Consider the following 19,619-nt stretch of genomic DNA (forward strand, 5'->3'; position numbering starts at 1 on the left):
AAAGGAGAAGAAGTAGTCAGCCATGGAAAAGGTGAGAGGAAAGGCCCATGGCTGTCTGAAACATTTCAGACGTTCTGTGTGTCTATAACATAGCAAGAAGGGAGGGTCAGGCAGGAACTCCACTGCTGAAGACATGCCCAATTGTTATATTTTATGGAGGAGACACAATCATCTGGCATATAGATGAGGTGAGGTAGAGGGAGTAATGAGAACAATGAGGAGGCCTTTTGCAAAAAGAAGTGGCCCTGAGATTATTCAGAGGTAAAGGTAGGGAGGGGACACAGAGACACGAAGAAAGAAGGATGCTCAGTATCTTGAGTGTGAGGGGCTGGGCAAGGAAGGTGTGCTGAGAGCTAAAATCTGTAAGAGCCATTGAAGACTATTTAAGTCATTTTCAATCCCCAGCTGAAGAGTTTCTGAAAAGAAGTATTAGAAATGGGCCTTAAGGGGATCTTTGGTGGCCTTGTGACAAGAAGCTGCAATGCAACCCCAGAGGTAAGCGGTTCGGTTCTCTGGAGGATGGGGCAATCTCCTCCTGTACCAGTCGGATCCAATTTGATAGTACACACACAAAAATAATTTTTTTAAAAAAAGTAGAAATGGGCCTTAGAACAGCCTTATGGGGGAAATATTTCGTTTTGGCACGTAAATGTTGCCCTGGTGTGAGATAAACAGTGGACAAATATGGATGGAATCGTGGATTGTAGAGGGTCTGGAAAATGCAAAAAGAGCTACGCCCCCCCCCGCCCAAAAGAGAGTTCAAGGAGAAATCCGTGAGGAGCCAAGAAGGACTCAGCTGCACTGTAGTTTTCTGAGCAGGAGACATTTCTGCATCTCTCATGGAAGGGTTTTCTGAGATAAATCAGAGACTAGGAAATTAGGAAGGTCAGCTAGTCTTTATCAGAGCAATACTTGTGCCTCGCAGCTTCACCTCTCTGAGTCTCAGGGAGATCGGCATGTTAGAGGGGCTAGAAACTAGACTCTTCTTGTCCAAGCCAAGATAGCTCCACGTGATGAGTCTGGATGTCAACCAGGCAGTAGGAAAGTGTTCTGTCAACAGGAGAATCCTTCAGGTTGTGGAGTGGCCAGGGAAGGACATCGTGTTCGAAATTTGCTCTCAGTCCAGTTTCCAACACTCAATTCTTGACAGACAACAATGCGCAAGGTTTGTTTCATAGGAGCCCTTTTAAGTCAGCAAGAGGTTGGAACTGGACGCAGAGCCAGGATGGATCCCTCCTAGTTTCATTCTGTTGCGACTCCACCGCATCTAACGCATATGGGGAACTGAAATTTGGAGAGTGGTGCCAACACTCCAGAGGGGACGCAGCTACCCAGAGACAAGGTGTGGAGAGGAAGCCTCTGTAGGCTTTCTGGCAGCCCCCGCCCCCCGCACGCCAAGAGCTGTCAGTCTGAAAAAACTACAATCCCCAAGATGCATTTCTCAGAGGGCCCCGGAAGCGGAAGTGATTGGGAGGCGGGGCCTGCGATCTATGGATGGAGCTACCTCGTGCTGAGGGAAGGTAAGGTAGTGCGCTCCGGATTCTTTGGTTTGAGGGCTAGGGATCACCCTGAGACGACTACCTCACTTGAGAGAGGGCAAATGCCAGGGACACGTCATTTACTAGTTATTTAGCCCAAGGAAGTCCGTCTTTCTAGTTCTTTGACTCACCTCCTCCCTTCGCACACAACCTGAGAGTAATCTAAGTGTCACCGCCGGGGACTCCTGGAGCTGAAGTCTGGGTGTTAAGTGCAGAAGGAGCCAGAGGAGTGGAGCACGTTCCAGTTGATTCAAACGTAGAATGAGGGGTTTGAGGAGGGAACGAGAGAAGCATGCAACGAGAGGTTGATTGGTTGGTTATGCAGCCCCGCACATACGTGCATCAGGTGGGACTTGGCCTGGAAAGGTCTGAACTCAACCCAGTGATTGCAGAGGGTGACGGGTTCATGAATTCGGTCAGTATGTGTTCAGTGTTTACGATGTAGTGGGCCTTTTAAATGTTATTTCTTTTTTTAAAAAAAAGGAGCACATGCTATAGTGAGCAGAACCGGTTTACATTCCAGGGCTTGGGAGCGGGCCAGCAAAGTTACACAGCAAATAAAATAAGCAAAATACATAGTGCAGAACTGAAGTGCAAAAGGTAGTCGTGTGTGGAAGAACAGCGTTGCGAGTGAAAGACGAGCAAGTGCAGATGCCCTGCGGTGGGGCTGTCCTGGGAAGTTTAAGGAACAAGTAGCCGTTGAATGCAGCGAGAAATAGGTTGGAGAGGAAAGATCTTAATGCGCAGCAAAGGCCATAAGGATTTTTGGCTTTTACTATAAATGAAATGGAGAACTGCAGGGTTCTGAATAGGAGAGTGGCATGATTCTTAAATATTTATGATGCTTCTATCTGTGGGATTCAGTACTTATTACTAGAGAGGTGAGAGGTCTCGATCCTCTCATCTCAGGAAGGCATAAAGTCTTAGAGTATAAAAATCTATAGGGGGCCTAGTGGCAAGAAGCTGCACTGCAATCCCAGAGGCGCGCGGTTTGAATCCAACAGAATCTCTGCTGGAGAAGGAGGGACAATCTCCTCCTGTACCAGTCAGATCCAATTTGACCGTACACACACACGAAAAATAATAAAATAAAATAAAAAATCTGTCGAGGGACCATGGACAGCCCAACCACTACGCAGGACTAAGTCACATAATTAGAACTTCAGAAAGGCAGGAGGAATGTCATCCCAAACCACCATGTTCAGTTGTGGCAGATGCTTACTGAAAGCTTGATGAATGATTGGATACCTTAGTTGAATAGACACAATGCCCAGGTGCAGGACATGGAGGCTAAGAGAAGGGTTTTTTTAAAAAATGAAGGATTGAAAGTTCACATACCATTAAAAATAGTGAACTTCACCATTGTTTTTTGTGATTCCTTAGGTGGCAGCTTTCTAGTCAGCATTTATTCAGCTTCCATTCTGTATCAGGTCTTAGTCACTGAGGATACAAATGTAAAAAGAAGGAAAGGTTAAAATCAATGACTTTAACTTTTACCTTAGGAAGGTAGAAAAAAGAACATATTAAACCCAAAGACGGTAGAAAAATGGAAATAAATAATAAATGGCAGAATTCAGGGAAATAGGAAATGAGTAAATAATGGGTAAAAAGTAATGATACCAAAAGAATTAAGAAAAAAAAGTAATGATACCATTGATTCTTTTGAAAAGAGTAGCTTAAAATTGGTAAGTCCACTCTGTACAAATCAAGGGGAAACCCAGATACAATGTATAAACTCAGAAGTAAAGTAGGAGTCATCACTGTAGATCCTATAGACATTAAAAAGATTCTATTTGTGAGTTGTTGTTGTTATGTGCCATTGAGTCCCCTGCAACTCATAGTGACTGTATGTACAACAGCTCTGAACCCTGCTCTATCCTGAGCCAACCTCACCATCTCCAGCGTACCTACACTCATTACTCCAGTCACTTAGTCAGTCCATCTCATTGAGGGTCTTCCCCTCCTGCACTGTCCCTCCACCCTCCCAAGCATATTATCCCTCTTTGAAGACTGGTCCCTCCTTGCAGCATGCCCAAACTATATCAGACAGAGCTTCAGAATTCTTTTCTTTTTTTTTTTTAATAACTGAAGCATCTTTATTTTTTTTCTAATTTGTTAAATGTCATTTTATTTTTTTATTATTAAATTTTATTAGTTTTAATGAATATTTACAGGGATTTTGGGTTTTCATTCCTTCATTGCTGTGCCATTCTCTCTACCCTCCTCCCCAGTTTGTTGTTGTTCTCCCGCCCTCCGAATGTCTGTTTTAATTGTCCAATTGCCACAGTGCTTGTCAAAGCCAGTTCTGATTAATCTCCTTTGTCAGTGTATTCTTTGCCATTCCCTATCACTCCTCCCTGAGAGAGACTTCACCCTGATTCATAAGGGAAAGGGGATGGCGTATTCTCTTAGCTACTTCCTGCTGAAAAGGGACGCTGTGGGTTTCAGGGTAAAGGTCTTCTCTCACTACTCTAAAGGGCCCCTTTGGCAGTAGGAAACACATAGACTATTATGGAGATTGAATTTGGAATTTAGATGCACTGTTATTAATTGTGCTTAGCAGTACATGTTCATATCCTTGAAGATGTATCATGGGGGTGTTGCAACCTAGAAGACACAAATTTAACTAACAAGTTATAAGTACATGAGTCAAAAATTATGGAAAAGTAAAAGATTCTTTCATTGTTTTACAAACCCTCCCCCAGGTCCCCTCCACCATGTAGCCATCGCTCTAGACTCCTGTCATGACAGAAATACCTAGTCACATATCTCTTTTAAACAGTTTTCTCCCTCCTCTGTTTCAGTGCAGTATACATTATTGAACCCATCTTACTCAGTCTCTCCCCAACCCCGAGGTTAGTCCCATTCTACAACAGTGGCATCATGCAATATTTGTCCTTTTGTGACTGGGATATTTCACTCAGCATAATGTTCTCCAGAGTCAACCATTTTGAATAATATTGGATGAGTTCCTTGTTTTTCAATGCAGCGTAGTATTCCATTGTGCGAATATACCACAGCTTCTCTAGCCATTCGTTTGTTGATGGGCACTTAGGTTGTTTCCAACTCCTTGCTATTGTGAACAAAGCTGCAATAAACATGGGTGTGCATATATCTGCTTGGATGTCAGCTATGGTCTCTTCAGGGTATATTCCCAGTAGTGGAATTGTTGGGTCAAATGGTATCTCTATTTGCAACTTTTTGGGAAAGCGCCATACTGCTTTCCACAGGGGTTGCACCATTTTACACTCCCACCAACAGTGAATCAGGGTTCCAGTTTCTCCACAACCTCGCCAGCATTTGTTGCTTGCTGTTCTGTTAAATTTTGCTATTTTGACTGGGTTGAGATGATATCTAATAGTTGTTTTAATTTGCATTTCTCTTAGGGCTAGGGATTTCGAGCATTTCTTCATGTGCTTGTTAGCCATCTGAATGTCGTCTTCGGTGAAGTGCCTGTTCATATCCTGTGCCCATTTTTCTGTTGGATTCTTTACCTTTATCTTGCTGTGATTCTCAAGTATTTCATAAATTCTGGATATAAGTCCCTTATCAGAACTTCAGAATTCTTGTTTCTGAGGAACAGCCTGGTTTCCCCTTCTGGACATACCTGTTCTCTTAACAGTCCATGGTATATTCAGTACTCTTCTCCAGCACCACAGCTCAAAGGCATCGGTTCTCCTTCTCTCTTTAACATCTCTCATAAGTGTTCATGTAGATTATTGCACATTATTTGTGAGTAAGTGTGTGTAAAAATGACAGCTTAGATGAAATAAACTCCATGAAGGATATGGGTGATTTAGTAATACCTGTGTTGAAATGTGTTGTAATATTCATTGGTTCCATATTTTTTCTAAATCAGCACTTATGAGAGATGTTATAGATTTCATTTGGTGACTGGCTTTTTGCTGCAGTAATACTCAACTAGATGGGAAGATAGAATATATAACTTTAAAGACCAGTTCTGATACATGATCAGCAACCTAGAAGAATTCACTTGTCATAGTTTTTGGCTAACTCTTCATTTTTCCAACATGTTTCAAGCACAGACCCTTACATATATTAGGTGCTCAGTAAGCATTTGCTAAAGGGGCTATTTTGAAAATCTGCTTTGAAATAGAACTTTGGAGGTGACTTGCTGTTGCTTTCTCACCCTCAAATCATATCATTAATTTCAAAGAACACAATAAATTACTTGGTTAAGTGTCAGGAACTGTGCTTATCCTGTAAGAAATGTATTTAGCTACTTGGTACTGAATGTTTCTCTGTCTGAAGCATTTTCTGCAAGTACACATGTGCTTCAATACAATAAATTTAGATCTCTATTTTATACTCTTAGTAATTTTCATTTGGATATAGGGAGATACTTATGTATTTGAAATGATGTAACATTTCACATTACCATACTTTTAGCCCCCATGTCCCCTCCTAACCTAGGTCAACAGACAGGACTAAACTGAGCACATGGACTGGAATTTGGAAGGAAGTGCTTGGAAAACGGAGTCCCACGGTCTGCTGAGCCAAGAAGACATCATAGAGGACACAGGTGAAGATGGCATCTCTGAAAGCTTTCAGCTTCTACAGATTGATGTGGAATGTGAGAGCCGAGAGAGGGGGCCCCTGCCCGAAGATGGTGCAGCCTGGTGCTCGGTGAGTGCAGGGCTTTCCCCAGACTTTATGATGAGAGGTCCTTACTCTAACAGTAGGTTACAGTTGTAAGAAGAGAGACTGAGAGTGAATTTTACATTAGTCCAGGTGATCCATTTTATTAATTGACTGAAGTTTCTGTTCCATTTCAGTTGTTAGAAAGGAGTGAGACCCCCCCCCAAAAAAAACAAACCCACTATCATCAAGTCAATTCTAATTATAATGACCTTTTCACACCATACAGTTTCTAAGGCTACAAATCTTTATAGAAGCTGGTTGCTCCTTTTTCCCATAAAGCAGCTGCTGTTGTTAGGTGCCATCGAGTTGAGTATGACTCATAGCACCCTATGAACAGCAGATATGACTCTTGCCTTATCCTGTTCCGTCCTCACCGTCTCAGATATACTATGGCCCATTGCTGCAGTCACTGTGTCAGTCTACCTCAGTGGACTTCTCCCTCTTTTTCACTGACTCTCCACCCTTCCATCAAACTATGAGAGATGAAGCTTTGCCATCCTTACCTCCAAAGAGCACCTGAGTGGAAATAGAGGGGTGAGGAGGGGTGAGAGAGTAGCATGGTTGCACAATTCGAAGGTTGGATGGGGTGAAGGAAATGGGAAGGATCTTTTGTAAAAAACAATGTATTCAAACTTTGTAAATAAATCAGACTAAAATTTTTTTTTAAAAGGTATCAAAGAGCACTCCAGATGCACCTTTTCTAAGATAAACCGTTTGTTCTTTTGGCAGTCCATAGGATGTTCAGTACTCTTCTCAAAGAAGCAGCTCAAAGGCCTCAGTTATTTATTCTTTCATTCTTATTAAATGTCTAGCTCTCAGAAGCATAGTAAATAATTGAAAAGACCATGGCCCGAGTCAGGTGTACCTTATCCTGCAAACTGACAGGATTGCTCTTCAGAATTTTGGAGAATTCCTTGAGAGCAGACTTACCTAACACAGTGCATCTCCTTATCTCCTGATTGAACCTTTTCGTTAATTGCAGCCCAACACTTAACCACTGTGCTTCCAGGGCTTCTGTAAGTTGAATCATAGGAAAACTATTATGAGTCAGAAAACCTAAACTCTTAATGCCTAAATTAAATTAAATTTTATCTTGGGAAAGTTTTCTCTTTTTTCTGGGGCTCTGTTTTTAAATATAATCTAGGTTTGTTTTTAAGACTAATGTCCTTTTTTCTCTCCTAACTTTAAATGAAGAGAAAGATAAAAGAAGAAATAACTGTTTCTAATACTCATTTTCCTTTTGGGTGCTTATGAAGTTCTCAAACAATTTTGTTTTCTGGATAACATAAGAAAAATGTGCAGAGAAAACAGAAACACTGGGAAAAGATAGTTGCAGCAAAGAAGAGTAAAAGAAAGCAAGAAAAAGAAAGAAGGAAAGCCAGTCGTGCTGAAAATCCAGGTAAGAAGAAAACCAATTGCTGGATTAACCATATTTCTTTCATAGCAAAGTGATGTCTGCATGTTTTAGGAAAGGAGGAAAGTCATGTAACTGACAATAGACATCTGGAAGGACCATTGTCCTGGTTGATGAGTATATAATAATCAACCCCAAATTTAAGGCTCCTTTTCAGATATAAGATATCTAGTAAACCTGAGTTTTTATAAGCTTAGGAGTAAAGGAATGAGGCCAACCACAGCTGTCTTTATTCACAGTTACGTGTTAGGTTCAGTAAGAAGACTTTACTTGGATTACCCTAGTAGATTGTTACAGAATTCTGTAGGTAAAAGAGACTGAGCCTCAGACTCAGAAGCATACAAAAGACGTAAAGTTAATACATGACAGAATTAAATTTGAACCCTGCAGTCAGCTCTAGAGCTCACTCCAGTGTGCATAAACCTAGTGACTGTGTGGCTTGTCTTTCCCAAGTGTCTCTTTCTATGTATAATTATACCTCTAGCTGGAGAAATTTGTTTCTTGCTGAATATTATTTCTCTGTTTTCCTACTTTTAATCCTTTCTGGTTTTCGTGTTTTAGGTATCTGTCCTCAGCACAGCAAACGTTTTCTGAGAACCTTAACCAAAGAGAGACTTTTGGAAGCCAAACATTCAGGACCAAAACTCTCTGTTGATTTGAGTATGACCGACCATATGTCTAAGAAGGTAAAACATTCACCACACCCCAGACTCCTGCGAAAGGAGGGAGGCCTAGGAAGGAGTTGTTGTTGTTGTTATGTGCCATCGAGTCGTTTCTGACTCATAGCGACCCTATGCACAACAGCTCTAAACCCTGCTCTATCCTGCGCCAACCGCACCGCCTCTGACACACCCATCCCGATTACCCCAGTCACCGAATCAATCCATCTCATAGAGGGTCTTCCCCTCCTGCGCTGTCCCTCCACCCTCCCAAGCATGATGTCCCTCTCCAAGGACCCGTCCCTCCTGGCAACATGTCCAGAGTATGTCAGATGAAGCCCCAGAATCCTTGCCTCCAAGGAGCAGCTTGGTTTAATCCTCTCCAAGATGGATCTGTTTGTTTTCCTGGCAGTCCAGGGTACATTCAGTACCCTTCTCCAGCACCACAGCTCAAAAGCATCCACTCTCCTTCTGTCCTCCCTAGTCATTGTCCAACTCTCTGATGCATAACAAGCGATTGCAAATACCATGGCCTGTATCAGGCGCACCTTAGTCTCCAGAGAGACACTGCTGCTCCTGAGCACGTTTGAGAGGTCCCTAATGGCAGACTTTCCCATCGCGATACGCTTTTTGATTTCCTGACTGCTGGTACCAAGAGTGTTGACTGTGGAGCCAAGCAAACTGAAGCTCTGAACACTCTCAATCTCTTCATCATCCATCCTGACACTGCCAATTGGTCCAGTGGCGAGAATCTTTGTCTTCTTGACGTTGAGCCTGCAGTCCTTGACCCTTCGCAGCAAGTGCATGAGGTCCTCCTCAGTTTCAGCAAGCAAGGTTGTGTCATCTGCATAACGGAGATTGTTAATAGATCTTCCACCAATCCTGATGCCACAATTCTCCTCATAGAGCCCAGCCTCTCGGATAATCTGCTCTGCATACATGTTGAAAAGGTATGGAGATAGGATGCATCCCTGGCGTACACCCTTCCCTATTTTGAACCATGCAGTGTTACCCTGCTCTGTTCTGACTACTGCCTCTTGGTCCAAGTATAGGTTTCGCATTAGCACAATTAAATGTTCTGGGATTCCCATTCTTCTCAGAGTCAGCCACAGTTTGTTATGATCCACACAGTCAAATGCCTTTGCATAATCAATGAAACACAGATAGACATTCTTCTGGTATTCCCTGCTTTCAGCCAAGATCCATCTAACATCAGCAACAATATCCCTAGTACCACGACCCCTTCTAAACCCAGCCTGGACTTCCGGCAGTTCTCTGCTGATGTGCTGTTCTAATCGTTTTTGGATGATCTTCAGCAGAATCTTGCTTGCATGTGAAATCAATGACACTGTTCTGTAGTTTCCACACTCAGTTGGGTCACCTTTCTTTGGAATGGGAACAAATATAGATCTCTTCCAGTCAGTTGGCCAAGTGGTTGTTCTCCAGATTTCTTGGCACAGATTGGTGAGCACATCCAGGGCAACATCTGTTATCTGAAATTCTTCAATTGGTATACCATCTATTCCTGGGGCTTTATTTTTTGCTATTTCCTTCAAAGCAGCTTGAACTTCTTCCTTCATCACCATAGGCTCTTGCTCATATGTTATTTCTTTAAATTCCTCTGTATCTGCCAATTCCTTTCTATATAATGACTCAGTATATTCCTTCCATCTCCTTTTAATACTTCCTGGATCATTTAATATTCTGCCCGAAGCATCCTTGATTACAGCAACTCTAGGTTTGAATCTGTTCTTCAGTTCCTTGAGCTTAAGAAATGCTGAGCGAGTTTGGCCCTTTTGATTTTCTGACTCTAGTTCCTCGCACATTTCATTGTAGTATTTTGCTTTGTCATTCCGAGCAGCCTTTTGGAATCTTCTGTTCAGCCCTTAAGTATCTTGAATTCTTCCTTGTGCTTTGGCTTCTCTACGCTCCAGTGCAATCTTCAGAGTTTCTTCTGACATCCATTTTGGTCTTTTCTTCCTCTTCTGTCTTTGTAATGACCGTTTACACTCTTCCTGAATGATATCTTTGTAGGAAGGAGTAGCTTTCCCAAAAAGCACGACCTGCCAGGTTCTGCGATTCCTTAGTAAAGCAGCCAAGTGTTTGGTTTTCTGCACGGCACTGCTGAGTTCCAAGATGGCTACTGTGAAAAAAATCTGAAAGAGAGTAGACCTTCTTCAATTTAAGTAGTAATTTTTTGCCTTATTCATTTGATCTGAGTCCAATAAAAGGCTGTTCCTTGGAGAGGGGCACGGGTTCACAAAAGATTTAGAGAATTGCTAAAATGACAGTTTCAAAGATCCTATTAGAAATTGTGGGAAGTAGCACGACAGCAGGAAAAGAATTAGGGAGAATTCTCAGGTTTTCCATTAGCCATTTCTGGGCTAGTATCATCCCGTTAACTTTGATCTGTGAGATGTGATGTACCCCGTGCTCACACACCCACATACTCTCTTCAGAAAGGGGCTGTCCCAGGTCCTAAGTAGTATTCCGACAACTTGCTGAGCAACTATTTGCTGGTAGTTTAGAGTGAGTAGGCCAATATTTTATCCTGCATTGTCTTTGTTTCTTTGAAGGAATTAAGCAGATTGGCAGGACAGATCCGAAGGTTATATGGTTCAAATAAAAAAGCAGACAAGCCGTTTTGGATTTACCTCACTGGCTTCCCAACAGATAGTCCCCTGTATGAAGAGTGTCTGAGGATGAATGATGGATTTTCTAGTTATGTGGTGAGTCTCCATTTTGTGTTTTATTTTAATTTTCACCTAAAAATGATTGTACAGTAATAATAAATTATATATTTTTTTTTACTTTTTTCCCCATTTTGGTGTGAAAAATGTGAATTATGTACTGTTGAAATATTTACTATTACTATGGGAAGTTTTAAAAATCCAGAATCTCTCATCAGCTCTCACATGTAAAAAGTTCCCTCATCCTCCCACTGCAAGGGAAAACCAATTTCATTGTATTTTATACCTTACATACTGTTTGTCCTTGTGGCAAATAGGTAAGCTTTTGTCAGCTAACCAAAAGTTGTTGACAGGTGAAGCCCACCCTGTAGCTCTGTGGGAAAAATACCTTGCAGTCTGCTCATATAAAAATGACAGCCTAGAAACACCCACAGGACACTAGCTCTGCCCTGTCACATGGAGTACCTGCGTGGGAATTGATTTGGTAGCACCTAACAACAGCAGATTGTATGCAAGACGATATCCTCTAGGAATAAAGTTTTTTGGAAATGCCATGACTGAAAATGTTCCTGTTTTTATACTGCAGAGTTGTTGATTGTGGTTAGGTGTTGTCGAATAGAGTATGGCTCCCAGCGACTGAACAATAGATCTGAGCCCTTCCCTATCCAGGTCCATGAATTTTCAGTTTTTAGAAGAGATGAGGTTTAAGATGAATTTTAGGGGGAAGCTGTGGGTGACAGTATCCAGCTTGACTGGAATCTTGGGTTCTAAGTTGTGATCTTAAACAGGTGATTCAGCCTCTCTGAGACTCAGTATCGGTGTCTGTGTGAATGGGAGAATGGAATGCTGATGTACCCCTCAGCTCTCTCTGTAGGTTGTCATAGTTGTAGTGGTAGTTGCGCAGATGGGAATGCAGATCTCTTCCCAAGCAGAGCTGCTAAGAATGCCCTGTGTGTGTGTGTCAAAGAGCTTGGACTTTGTTGGCCTTCCTGGGGGTGCCTGTGGAGACAGTGCATCGAGGGCACTTCGTGGTGCTCTGCACTTAGCTGTGGTTGCTGCTGCTGTCTTTAACAGTCTCTCCTGCAGTGCAGCCATCTCCAGCTTCACTCAGTTCTTCTTTTATGATTCCCGTACGTAGCCAAACAGACCTGTAGGGGCACATAGTTCTTTGTGTTCCTGTCTTCTTGCCTTATTTAGGCAATTCTCTTTACTTTGAGTGCTTTTAAGGGCACTCTCATCTCTGCAGAAGCCCAGCTTGACCATTACCTTCACAAGAAGTCCCTCCCTGGTGTTGTAACTCCCTCAGCTGCAGTTGAGGGCTTGTTCCGTGTGCCTCTATATTACATTCTGCCTCATTTCCTCTTCAGCTAAGCCCTTTCTGTGCAGTGGCTGTCATACACGTGGCTCTCGGAGCCAGGTGTGATGGGAACTAGATGCCCAGTAGTAACCAGTTGTTGCAGTGCAGGCTGCATGTTCTCCCAGTTCTCACTACATTGTGTTCCTTTTCAGCTGGACATAACAGAAGAAGACTGTTTTAGTTTATTTCCTCTGAAGTCCCTTGTGTACCTGACTCCTGACTCTGAACATGGTATGTTCTTACTGTGTGGGACACACTGTTCTCAACCCTCAGTCCCATTGTTCCTTGCAGCCAAGTTTGTTATAGTCACCGAAAGAGTAATTGATAAAAAAAAGCAACAGTCATTAATTGCACATCTCTTAAGGGCAGAATCTCACTGCCTGCTTTGTACACGTCCTGAGTATGCACACAGCAGTGTAGATTTAGGACCCCCATTTTTCAACTGGACCATGTTTCATGGTTACTGGTGGCCCTTTCCAGTTTCCTCTGTCAGCCCTTCCATACTTCTATGTTATTGTGTGTGTGTGTAAATATAGATAGATATACATATATATGTATGTATATCTATCTATATTTACACACATGTGTCAGTATTTATTCTTATAAAATGATCTGTTTTGCAGAATTTTCAAATCTCTTGGCAGTAAGTTGATCACACAATTCTCTTCAAGCTGTTTTGTGTTTCTGTATAACTTTTATTTTGTCCTCTTTCTGAGTACCAATTTTTATTTGAGTTGGATACTTTTTTCTCTTCATTAGCTAGAATAGTGGTGCATCTGTTTTCTTGGGCTTTTCAGAGATGTAGCTTGTGGTTTTAATGAGCAAGTCTGTCTTTGTGTATTGAATCTCATTACATTTCTATTTTAATTCTCTTCTCCTTTCCTTGGATTTAGACATTATAAAGCTGGATTTTACCCTCCTAAATGGTCTTTCTTTTCCCATTAGCTCTTGAAGATGTTGATCTTAACAAGGTTTACGTTCTTGGTGGACTTGTGGATGAAAGTGTTCAGAAGGTGAGTGTACCATATTAGGGCCAACAGTTTTATTTTTTTTATTTCTTTATTGAGATTTGTGTGAAAGTTTATAAGGCAAATTGGTGTTTCATTCAACCACTCAGGCACTCACACATGATATTTTACAACATTGTAAAACATTGTAATCACACTTTTCCTACTTCTTCCCTATAATTCTCATCTCTCTTAATCTTTCTGAGCTGTGGTGGCTTAGTGGGAAGGAGTTGTGCTGCCAACCCAAAGGCATGTGGTTCAAATCCACTAGCTGCTGTATGGAAGAAAGATGGGCAGTCTCCTTCCATGTGATTTGCTGTCTCTAAAAATCTGCTGGAGGGTCAGCTGTGAGTCAGTTCTATTAACATTATTAATCCTTGTGTCCTTCCCCTTCCCGCCTCCTAGACTTTATCCTTGGGGGGAAAATGCAGTCTTTTGATGTTATATGGTTGGTTATTCTAAGGAGAGAGTGCCTCCCTGGTGTTACCAATCCTTACTGGCCTGTTTGTTGGTTAGCTGTAAGAGCCACAGGGATCGGTCTAGTTCCAAGTCTGAAGGATGACCAAGGGCCATAGTCTCAGGGATTCAGCCAGTCTCTATCAGAGCAAGAAGCCTGGGCTTTGTTTATATTTCAGAATTTTATACTACATTTCCCCTTACTCTATTCAGGATCTTTGAGGGCAGTCTCTTTCAGAATGGTCTCTGGTGGTAGCCAGGCACCAATTAGCTCTTCTAGGTCTCAGGGTCCTGGAAATTGAGGTTCATGTGGTCCTTTAGTCCTTTGCAGTAATTGTTTCTACACATCTTTGTTTTTTCCCCCCTCTTCTTTGTTCCAAGATGGAGAGACCAACAGTGGCAGATTAGATGGCTACTCACAAGTTTTTAAGCCTCCAGTCTGTGTTATTCCAGGTGACCTTGATGTCCCCAACCCAATAACCATCTAGTCAGAAAGGTGGCACTTATAATAAAGGTGCCTGCCCAGTCAAAATCTTATCCAGAGGACTGAGAAGGAACAAGCTGGAGGATCCTGTTGTCCCCAGGTTGGCCTTCCCCCTTAGATCAACAAATTGAGCAATCTCAGACATAATGGAATGAAGAATCCGAATTGGAGTGAGAGGATTTGGTAATGACCTAAGTAATCATCATTGAACTTCATCGTTCTCACCCTCTTCAGTTCTGCAAAGCTATTCCTATCCTTGACCAAAGAATGCCATTAAATGCAGCATCTTTCTTACTCACTGTTCTTAGTGAGAAAGTAGTTTGCCTTTCACAGATCAACTTCCTTGCTGATGTCTTATAAACTTAAATTCATTAGGAATGCCTCGATTTCTTTTGTTGAAGTAAGAGCTTTATTAGAATGATTTGAATGTCAGTGGAGTTTTGTGATACATTTATCTTATAAAATTGTTAAGATTTTTAAAAAGTGCAACCAGGGTCCTTAGAGGCAAAGGTGATAAGATTTCATATACTTTGGGCATGTTATCAAGGGGAACCAATCCTCGGAAAAGTATATGCTTGGAGGGTCAGAGAAAGAGAGGAAGACCTTTAACAACATAGACAGGCACAGTTACTACAGCAGTGGGTTAAGCACAGTGGAGACTGCGAGGATGGCACAGGATCAGGCAATGTTTCAACCTTGTGCAGAAGGTCACTGTGAGTTGCAGTCATCTCAGTGTACCTGATAATAATAACAACAGTTAACGGATTTTGCATGCACATGATAGACTAGATAAAATTTATAAAAGAATAGAATGAGAAGTTTGTCTCCCTCCCACCCTTGTCCTCCAGTTACCCCAGAGGCCACCACAGTTCCTCTTTGTCTTTCCTGAGATATTCTTTTGATCATACGAACATGTGTTTGTGGGTATATTTCACAAATGTATATGGTAAGGAGCAGAGCCAGTGCTTGAACCCAGGCAGTATGGCTCCAGAGACAGTGCTCTTAACTATCCCATTAAAATGTCACATATGCTTTTGAGGGTCCTTCCAAGCCTAACTTTGTTAATTATCCCTTAAAAGAAGTGTCTAAGCCTTCCTTTCCTTTTACTCATGAAATCCTAAGATTGTAACAATCTTTCCAGTGCTGCTTGCAAGGTAGCAAATGCAACTTCAGTTCACAATTCAAGGCCCTCTTATAAATGGACGTCAGTTACTGAATTATGACTCTAAGTCATCTCAGATAGTTGGATCATTGAATTGTGACTCCTTCACTTTTCAGAGTCCTTCCTTTTAACTGGCTGTTTGTGCTCACACCTTACTACTGCCTTGTTGCCAATGATGCACTTATCTTAAAGCCAGCCTTCCCTTTTCTCTAAGCTGTTGCTACCAATTGGCTGAAAAAGCAGACATCCAGAAAAGAGTCGTCCTGTTCCTAGTGAAGGCTAGAGGTGATTTCCTCTGATTGATTAGACTCCTTGGACTTGGTGTTGTGGCTCCCAGGGTGCCTCTTTTTGCTTTTTTCCTGATGAATGTGATGTGATGCGATGCGATGCAATGCGATGCGATGCGATGCGATGATGAGTGGAGACTAGTGGATAAACGATCCTGAAATAAGTTGTTACTGCACAAGCCATTTCTTAACTTCCAACAAGTAAATATGCTTCGTTATCCACAGTTTCTTCCATTCAGCCACAATGCTACTTATTCTCAGTATGTTTATCCTTTATTTATATTTAACAGATAGAAATTGGAATAGTGGTAAATGAGGATTTATTATGGATGCTACAGTGAGACTGTATTCATGTATTCACAGAAAGTGACATTTCAAAAGGCCCGAGAACACTCTGTCCAGACAGCCCGCTTGCCAATCCAAGAATACATGGTCAGATGGAAGAATGAAAAAAACTATCACTCAGAGATACTGGCTATCAACCAAGGTATTTACATGATCCATAACCAACAAGTATTTGTTCTGGTGCTACCACTTTGTGTTGTGTTTAAATAGAACTGGTCAGTCTCCCTGTGACTAAATTGCTTGCGTCTGTGACATGTATTCTGGCCACTGAGAGGCATTTTTCCTTTCCCCTCCTCCCCCCAACTCTGTTAAAGACCATTGAAATAATGCCTTAGCCTAGAAGCCCTACCCTCTCCCCCCTTGGAGGACATCTTGGCTGACTTCTGTTCCCTGTCAGGCCAGGATAGCATTGCTCATCACAGGCCTGTGCTCTCAGTGCAGGCTGAGGTCCTTGAGGGCAGGCAGAGCCCATGTCTTTGTTTGCCCCTGTTGCTGGAGGACCTAGTGTCACGTCTGATGCAGAGTATGTTTGTTAAAGGAAATATTTGAGAATGCTTTCTCCCCATTTCTCACACTAGTTTTGTCTCCTTCTCTGTGGTCACTATGTTGTTTGTTTATCCTCTAACAGTGTTTGATATCCTGTCCACTTACTTTGAGACTCACAACTGGGCTGAAGCACTGAAGAAAGGAGTTTCTTCTGGGAAAGGCTATGTTCTTAAGAACTCGGTGGAATGATGGACGGCCTGAGACTGTAGTTCCAAGAGGCAAATGACTGAAGTCCAAAGGATGTACTTTTGTGCTAAGGGGAAAGCCTCTCATGGTCTAGGTGGCCCATTCTCCTTGTCTGGGGACCACTTGGTCACATTGCCTCACTCTTAGCATTTATACTTTGTTTGATACCTTGTATGACAGGATGGAGCCCTGGTGGCCTTGTGGGTAAGGAGTTGCACTTTCCTCATGTGCAACATGCAGTTTCTGCAAACCTGCTGGAGGGTCAGCTGAGTCCGTTCTGCTTCAGTGGTACACAGCAATATCAACATGATATGGGAAGCACCAGGAAAACCTGTGTCCAGATAGCAGGTGCATTTGATCTAGCCTCAGTTTTTCCTCTCTAGTCTCAAGTGTTTTAAAATGAGAAATGGAAAAAAACAAAAGAAATGAAGCTACACGGATGATGCCGAAAGCAAAGAAGGAAGCCAAAACCTGAAACCAAAACAAAGGCATTATAGGCCAAGAAGGCAGTAATGAGGGCATCCACAGCTACAAAAAAAGGATCATCTGCATGCCACCCACCTTCTGGTGGCCTAAGACACTGAGATGCCAAAAGTAACCCAAATACCCCTTGAAGAGCACCCCCAGAAGAAACAAGCTGGACCACTATATCATCATCAAGTTTCCCCTGACCACTGAGTTAGCCATGAAGAAGACAGAGACAAAAACACGCTGGTGTTCACTGTGGATGTCAAGGCCAATAAGCACCAAACCAGATAAACTATAAAGAAGCTCTATGACAGAGGTGGCCAAGGTCAAAACCTTCACTAGGCCTGATGGAGAGAAGGCGGCCTGTGTTCGACTTGCTCCTAATTATGATACATTTGATGTTGCCAACAAAGTTGGAGTCATCTAAACTGAGTCCATCTGGCTAATTATAAATATGAATTTTTCTTATAAAAAAATAAAAATGAGAAATGAAAATCAAACCACTTACCTTTCAGAGTTTTGAGAACTAGTGATGATGCGTGGGATCCTCAATAAATGGTCATGTTAGTAATGGTAATGTCCTAGTGTGAAAGTGAGTGGCCATTGTATGTTAATAATTGAGCTGATTTTGTCTTTTTTATCCTTTCCCAAGCTATAACCTCTTTGAGAATCAGCTCTGTAATGGCAGCTGCCTTGTGCAATCTCTACACAAGCAAACCAGACACAGTAGAGTTTGGGGAGTTTTTGTTCCCGGAGTGATTTCTCATGTAGTTAAAATTTGCTAACGCCCATTGGATACTTCCTATGTTCCAAGACAATGCTAAGGATTTTCTGTCATTTTATTATGACAGCAACTCAGTGAGGAAGATATATTACTATATTACGTTCTCCCCCTCCCCAAACAGATAAGAAAATAAGGTTCAAAAAAGATACGCTTGATTGAGGTCATTAACTAGTTAAACAGTGGAGCCAGGTGTTTTAACAACACAGTGCAGTGCCTGAATTCCCAGGGCAGAGGTGGCTGCTTTGCCTGGCTCTGGGCTCAAGTTAAATAAATACCCTGGGCCCAAGACAAGCTCATCCTCAGGGGTGCAAAGTGGGAAGTTTGCTCAAGTGAAAACTTCTGCCTTTCCTTGCCTTTCAGTAGCTCTGAAGTGGATCCCAGGAAGAGCCCTGATGGTAGTGCAATTGTGAAGCATTTGTCTGTGAAAAAGTTGGTAGTTTGAACCACCTACTCCTAGGGAGAAAGAAGTGGCAGTCTACTTCTATAAAGATAACCTTGGAATCTATGGGACATTTCCACTCTGTCTTGTAGGGTTGAGGGGTCAGAACTGACTTGATGGCAATGGTTTAGGGGTTTTGGTTCTTTTGGAGTCCAGAAATTTCTATTTGATGTTTACTCCAGTGATTTTTATACAAGCAGTCCGTTGTTAAGTGCCGTCTAGTCGAATACCACTCATAGCGACCATATGAGCAGTAGAGCCCTGTCTTGTCCAGTGTCATCCTCATCATCTCTGACATACTCAGGTCCATCATTACTGTCAGTGTGGAACCCACCTTATTGAGGGTCTTCCCTTCCTTCACAGACCCTCCACCTCTCCAAACATTATGTCCTTTTCCAAGGACTGGTCCCTCCCAGTGTGCCCAAAGTATGCCAGACAAAGTTTCACTATCCTTGTCTGCAGAGTACCCTGGCTGCACCTTTTCCAAGATGTACTTGTTTGTCCTTTCTGTAGTACATGAGATATTCAGTACTCTTCTCCAACACCACAACTCAAAGACATCAGCTATTCTTTCATCTGTATTCAGTATCCAACCTTCAGATGCATAGTAACTGAAAAGATCATGGTCTGGATCAGGTGCACTTAGGTCTTTGAGAAATTCTATTAGATACCACACGTGGGTATATCGCTCCTCCCTCAGCCTGCTTTTTCTTTCCATCCTGACCATCTACAGTGAGATTTCCCATACAGATCATTACTGGAGTCTTGTGCCTCTGGCACTGAAGGAAACTTAATATGAATGGCCTTCTTTAAGAGGCTTTTAGGACTTGATTGCCCATCTTTCTGCTCCGGGGAGATTCGAACCACCAGAGGTGCCACCAATGGGTCAGCAGCCTAGCTCCCTATAGACTATGCCTATATAGCTATCTGGTGGTCACTAAACTGACATAAAGTTTTTAAGACTTTTTCCAGCCATCCTGACCTTACCCCTAAGCACCGTGTTCTGTTCCTTCCTGTGGCTTCCCTGTTCTGTTTGAGTAGCTAGAGGCTTCTCTTCCCTTTCCTGTGGGGATCTTAAAAATTAGATTCTTCAAGAAGATTTGTTGGGGGTTTAACAGATCAATTAGAAACACAA

At 42.3% G+C, this 19,619-nt stretch overlaps 1 protein-coding gene across 3 annotated transcripts; it reads left to right on the top strand.

The window, feature by feature from the left end:
* The first annotated feature begins 5,999 nt into the window (after nucleotides 1-5,999).
* TRMT10B (tRNA methyltransferase 10 homolog B (S. cerevisiae)) lies at nucleotides 6,000-16,816 on the top strand. Of its 3 annotated transcripts, XM_006886861.1 has the most exons (8): nucleotides 6,000-6,185; nucleotides 7,491-7,599; nucleotides 8,176-8,300; nucleotides 10,850-11,002; nucleotides 12,473-12,551; nucleotides 13,266-13,333; nucleotides 16,080-16,203; nucleotides 16,690-16,816. In XM_006886861.1, the coding sequence occupies exons 1-8, from the start codon at nucleotides 6,000-6,002 to the stop codon at nucleotides 16,794-16,796; spliced, it is 951 nt and encodes a 316-aa protein (XP_006886923.1). In that variant the 3' UTR covers nucleotides 16,797-16,816. The 3 variants fall into 3 exon arrangements, with proteins under 3 accessions (XP_006886923.1, XP_006886924.1, XP_006886925.1); XM_006886862.1 differs by lacking the exon at nucleotides 10,850-11,002 and having other exon boundaries at nucleotides 16,690-16,796; XM_006886863.1 differs by lacking the exons at nucleotides 7,491-7,599; nucleotides 8,176-8,300 and having other exon boundaries at nucleotides 16,690-16,796.
* Nucleotides 16,817-19,619: the final 2,803 nt, after the last annotated feature.

Source organism: Elephantulus edwardii, unplaced genomic scaffold, assembly GCF_000299155.1.
Source record: "Elephantulus edwardii isolate Elephantulus edwardi_28Jun2011 unplaced genomic scaffold, EleEdw1.0 scaffold00052, whole genome shotgun sequence".
Classification (NCBI taxonomy): Eukaryota; Metazoa; Chordata; class Mammalia; order Macroscelidea; family Macroscelididae; genus Elephantulus; species Elephantulus edwardii.

What these genes read in the sequence shown, in the direction of transcription:
- TRMT10B (XM_006886861.1), top strand. Translation starts at nt 6,000, where the DNA reads ATGGACTGGAATTTGGAAGGAAGTGCTTGGAAAACGGAGTCCCACGGT. An exon ending in CCGACCATATGTCTAAGAAG is followed by an intron (nt 8,301 to 10,849) that starts GTAAAACATTCA and finishes GTTTCTTTGAAG; the next exon opens with GAATTAAGCAGATTGGCAGG. An exon ending in ATGGATTTTCTAGTTATGTG is followed by an intron (nt 11,003 to 12,472) that starts GTGAGTCTCCAT and finishes GTTCCTTTTCAG; the next exon opens with CTGGACATAACAGAAGAAGA.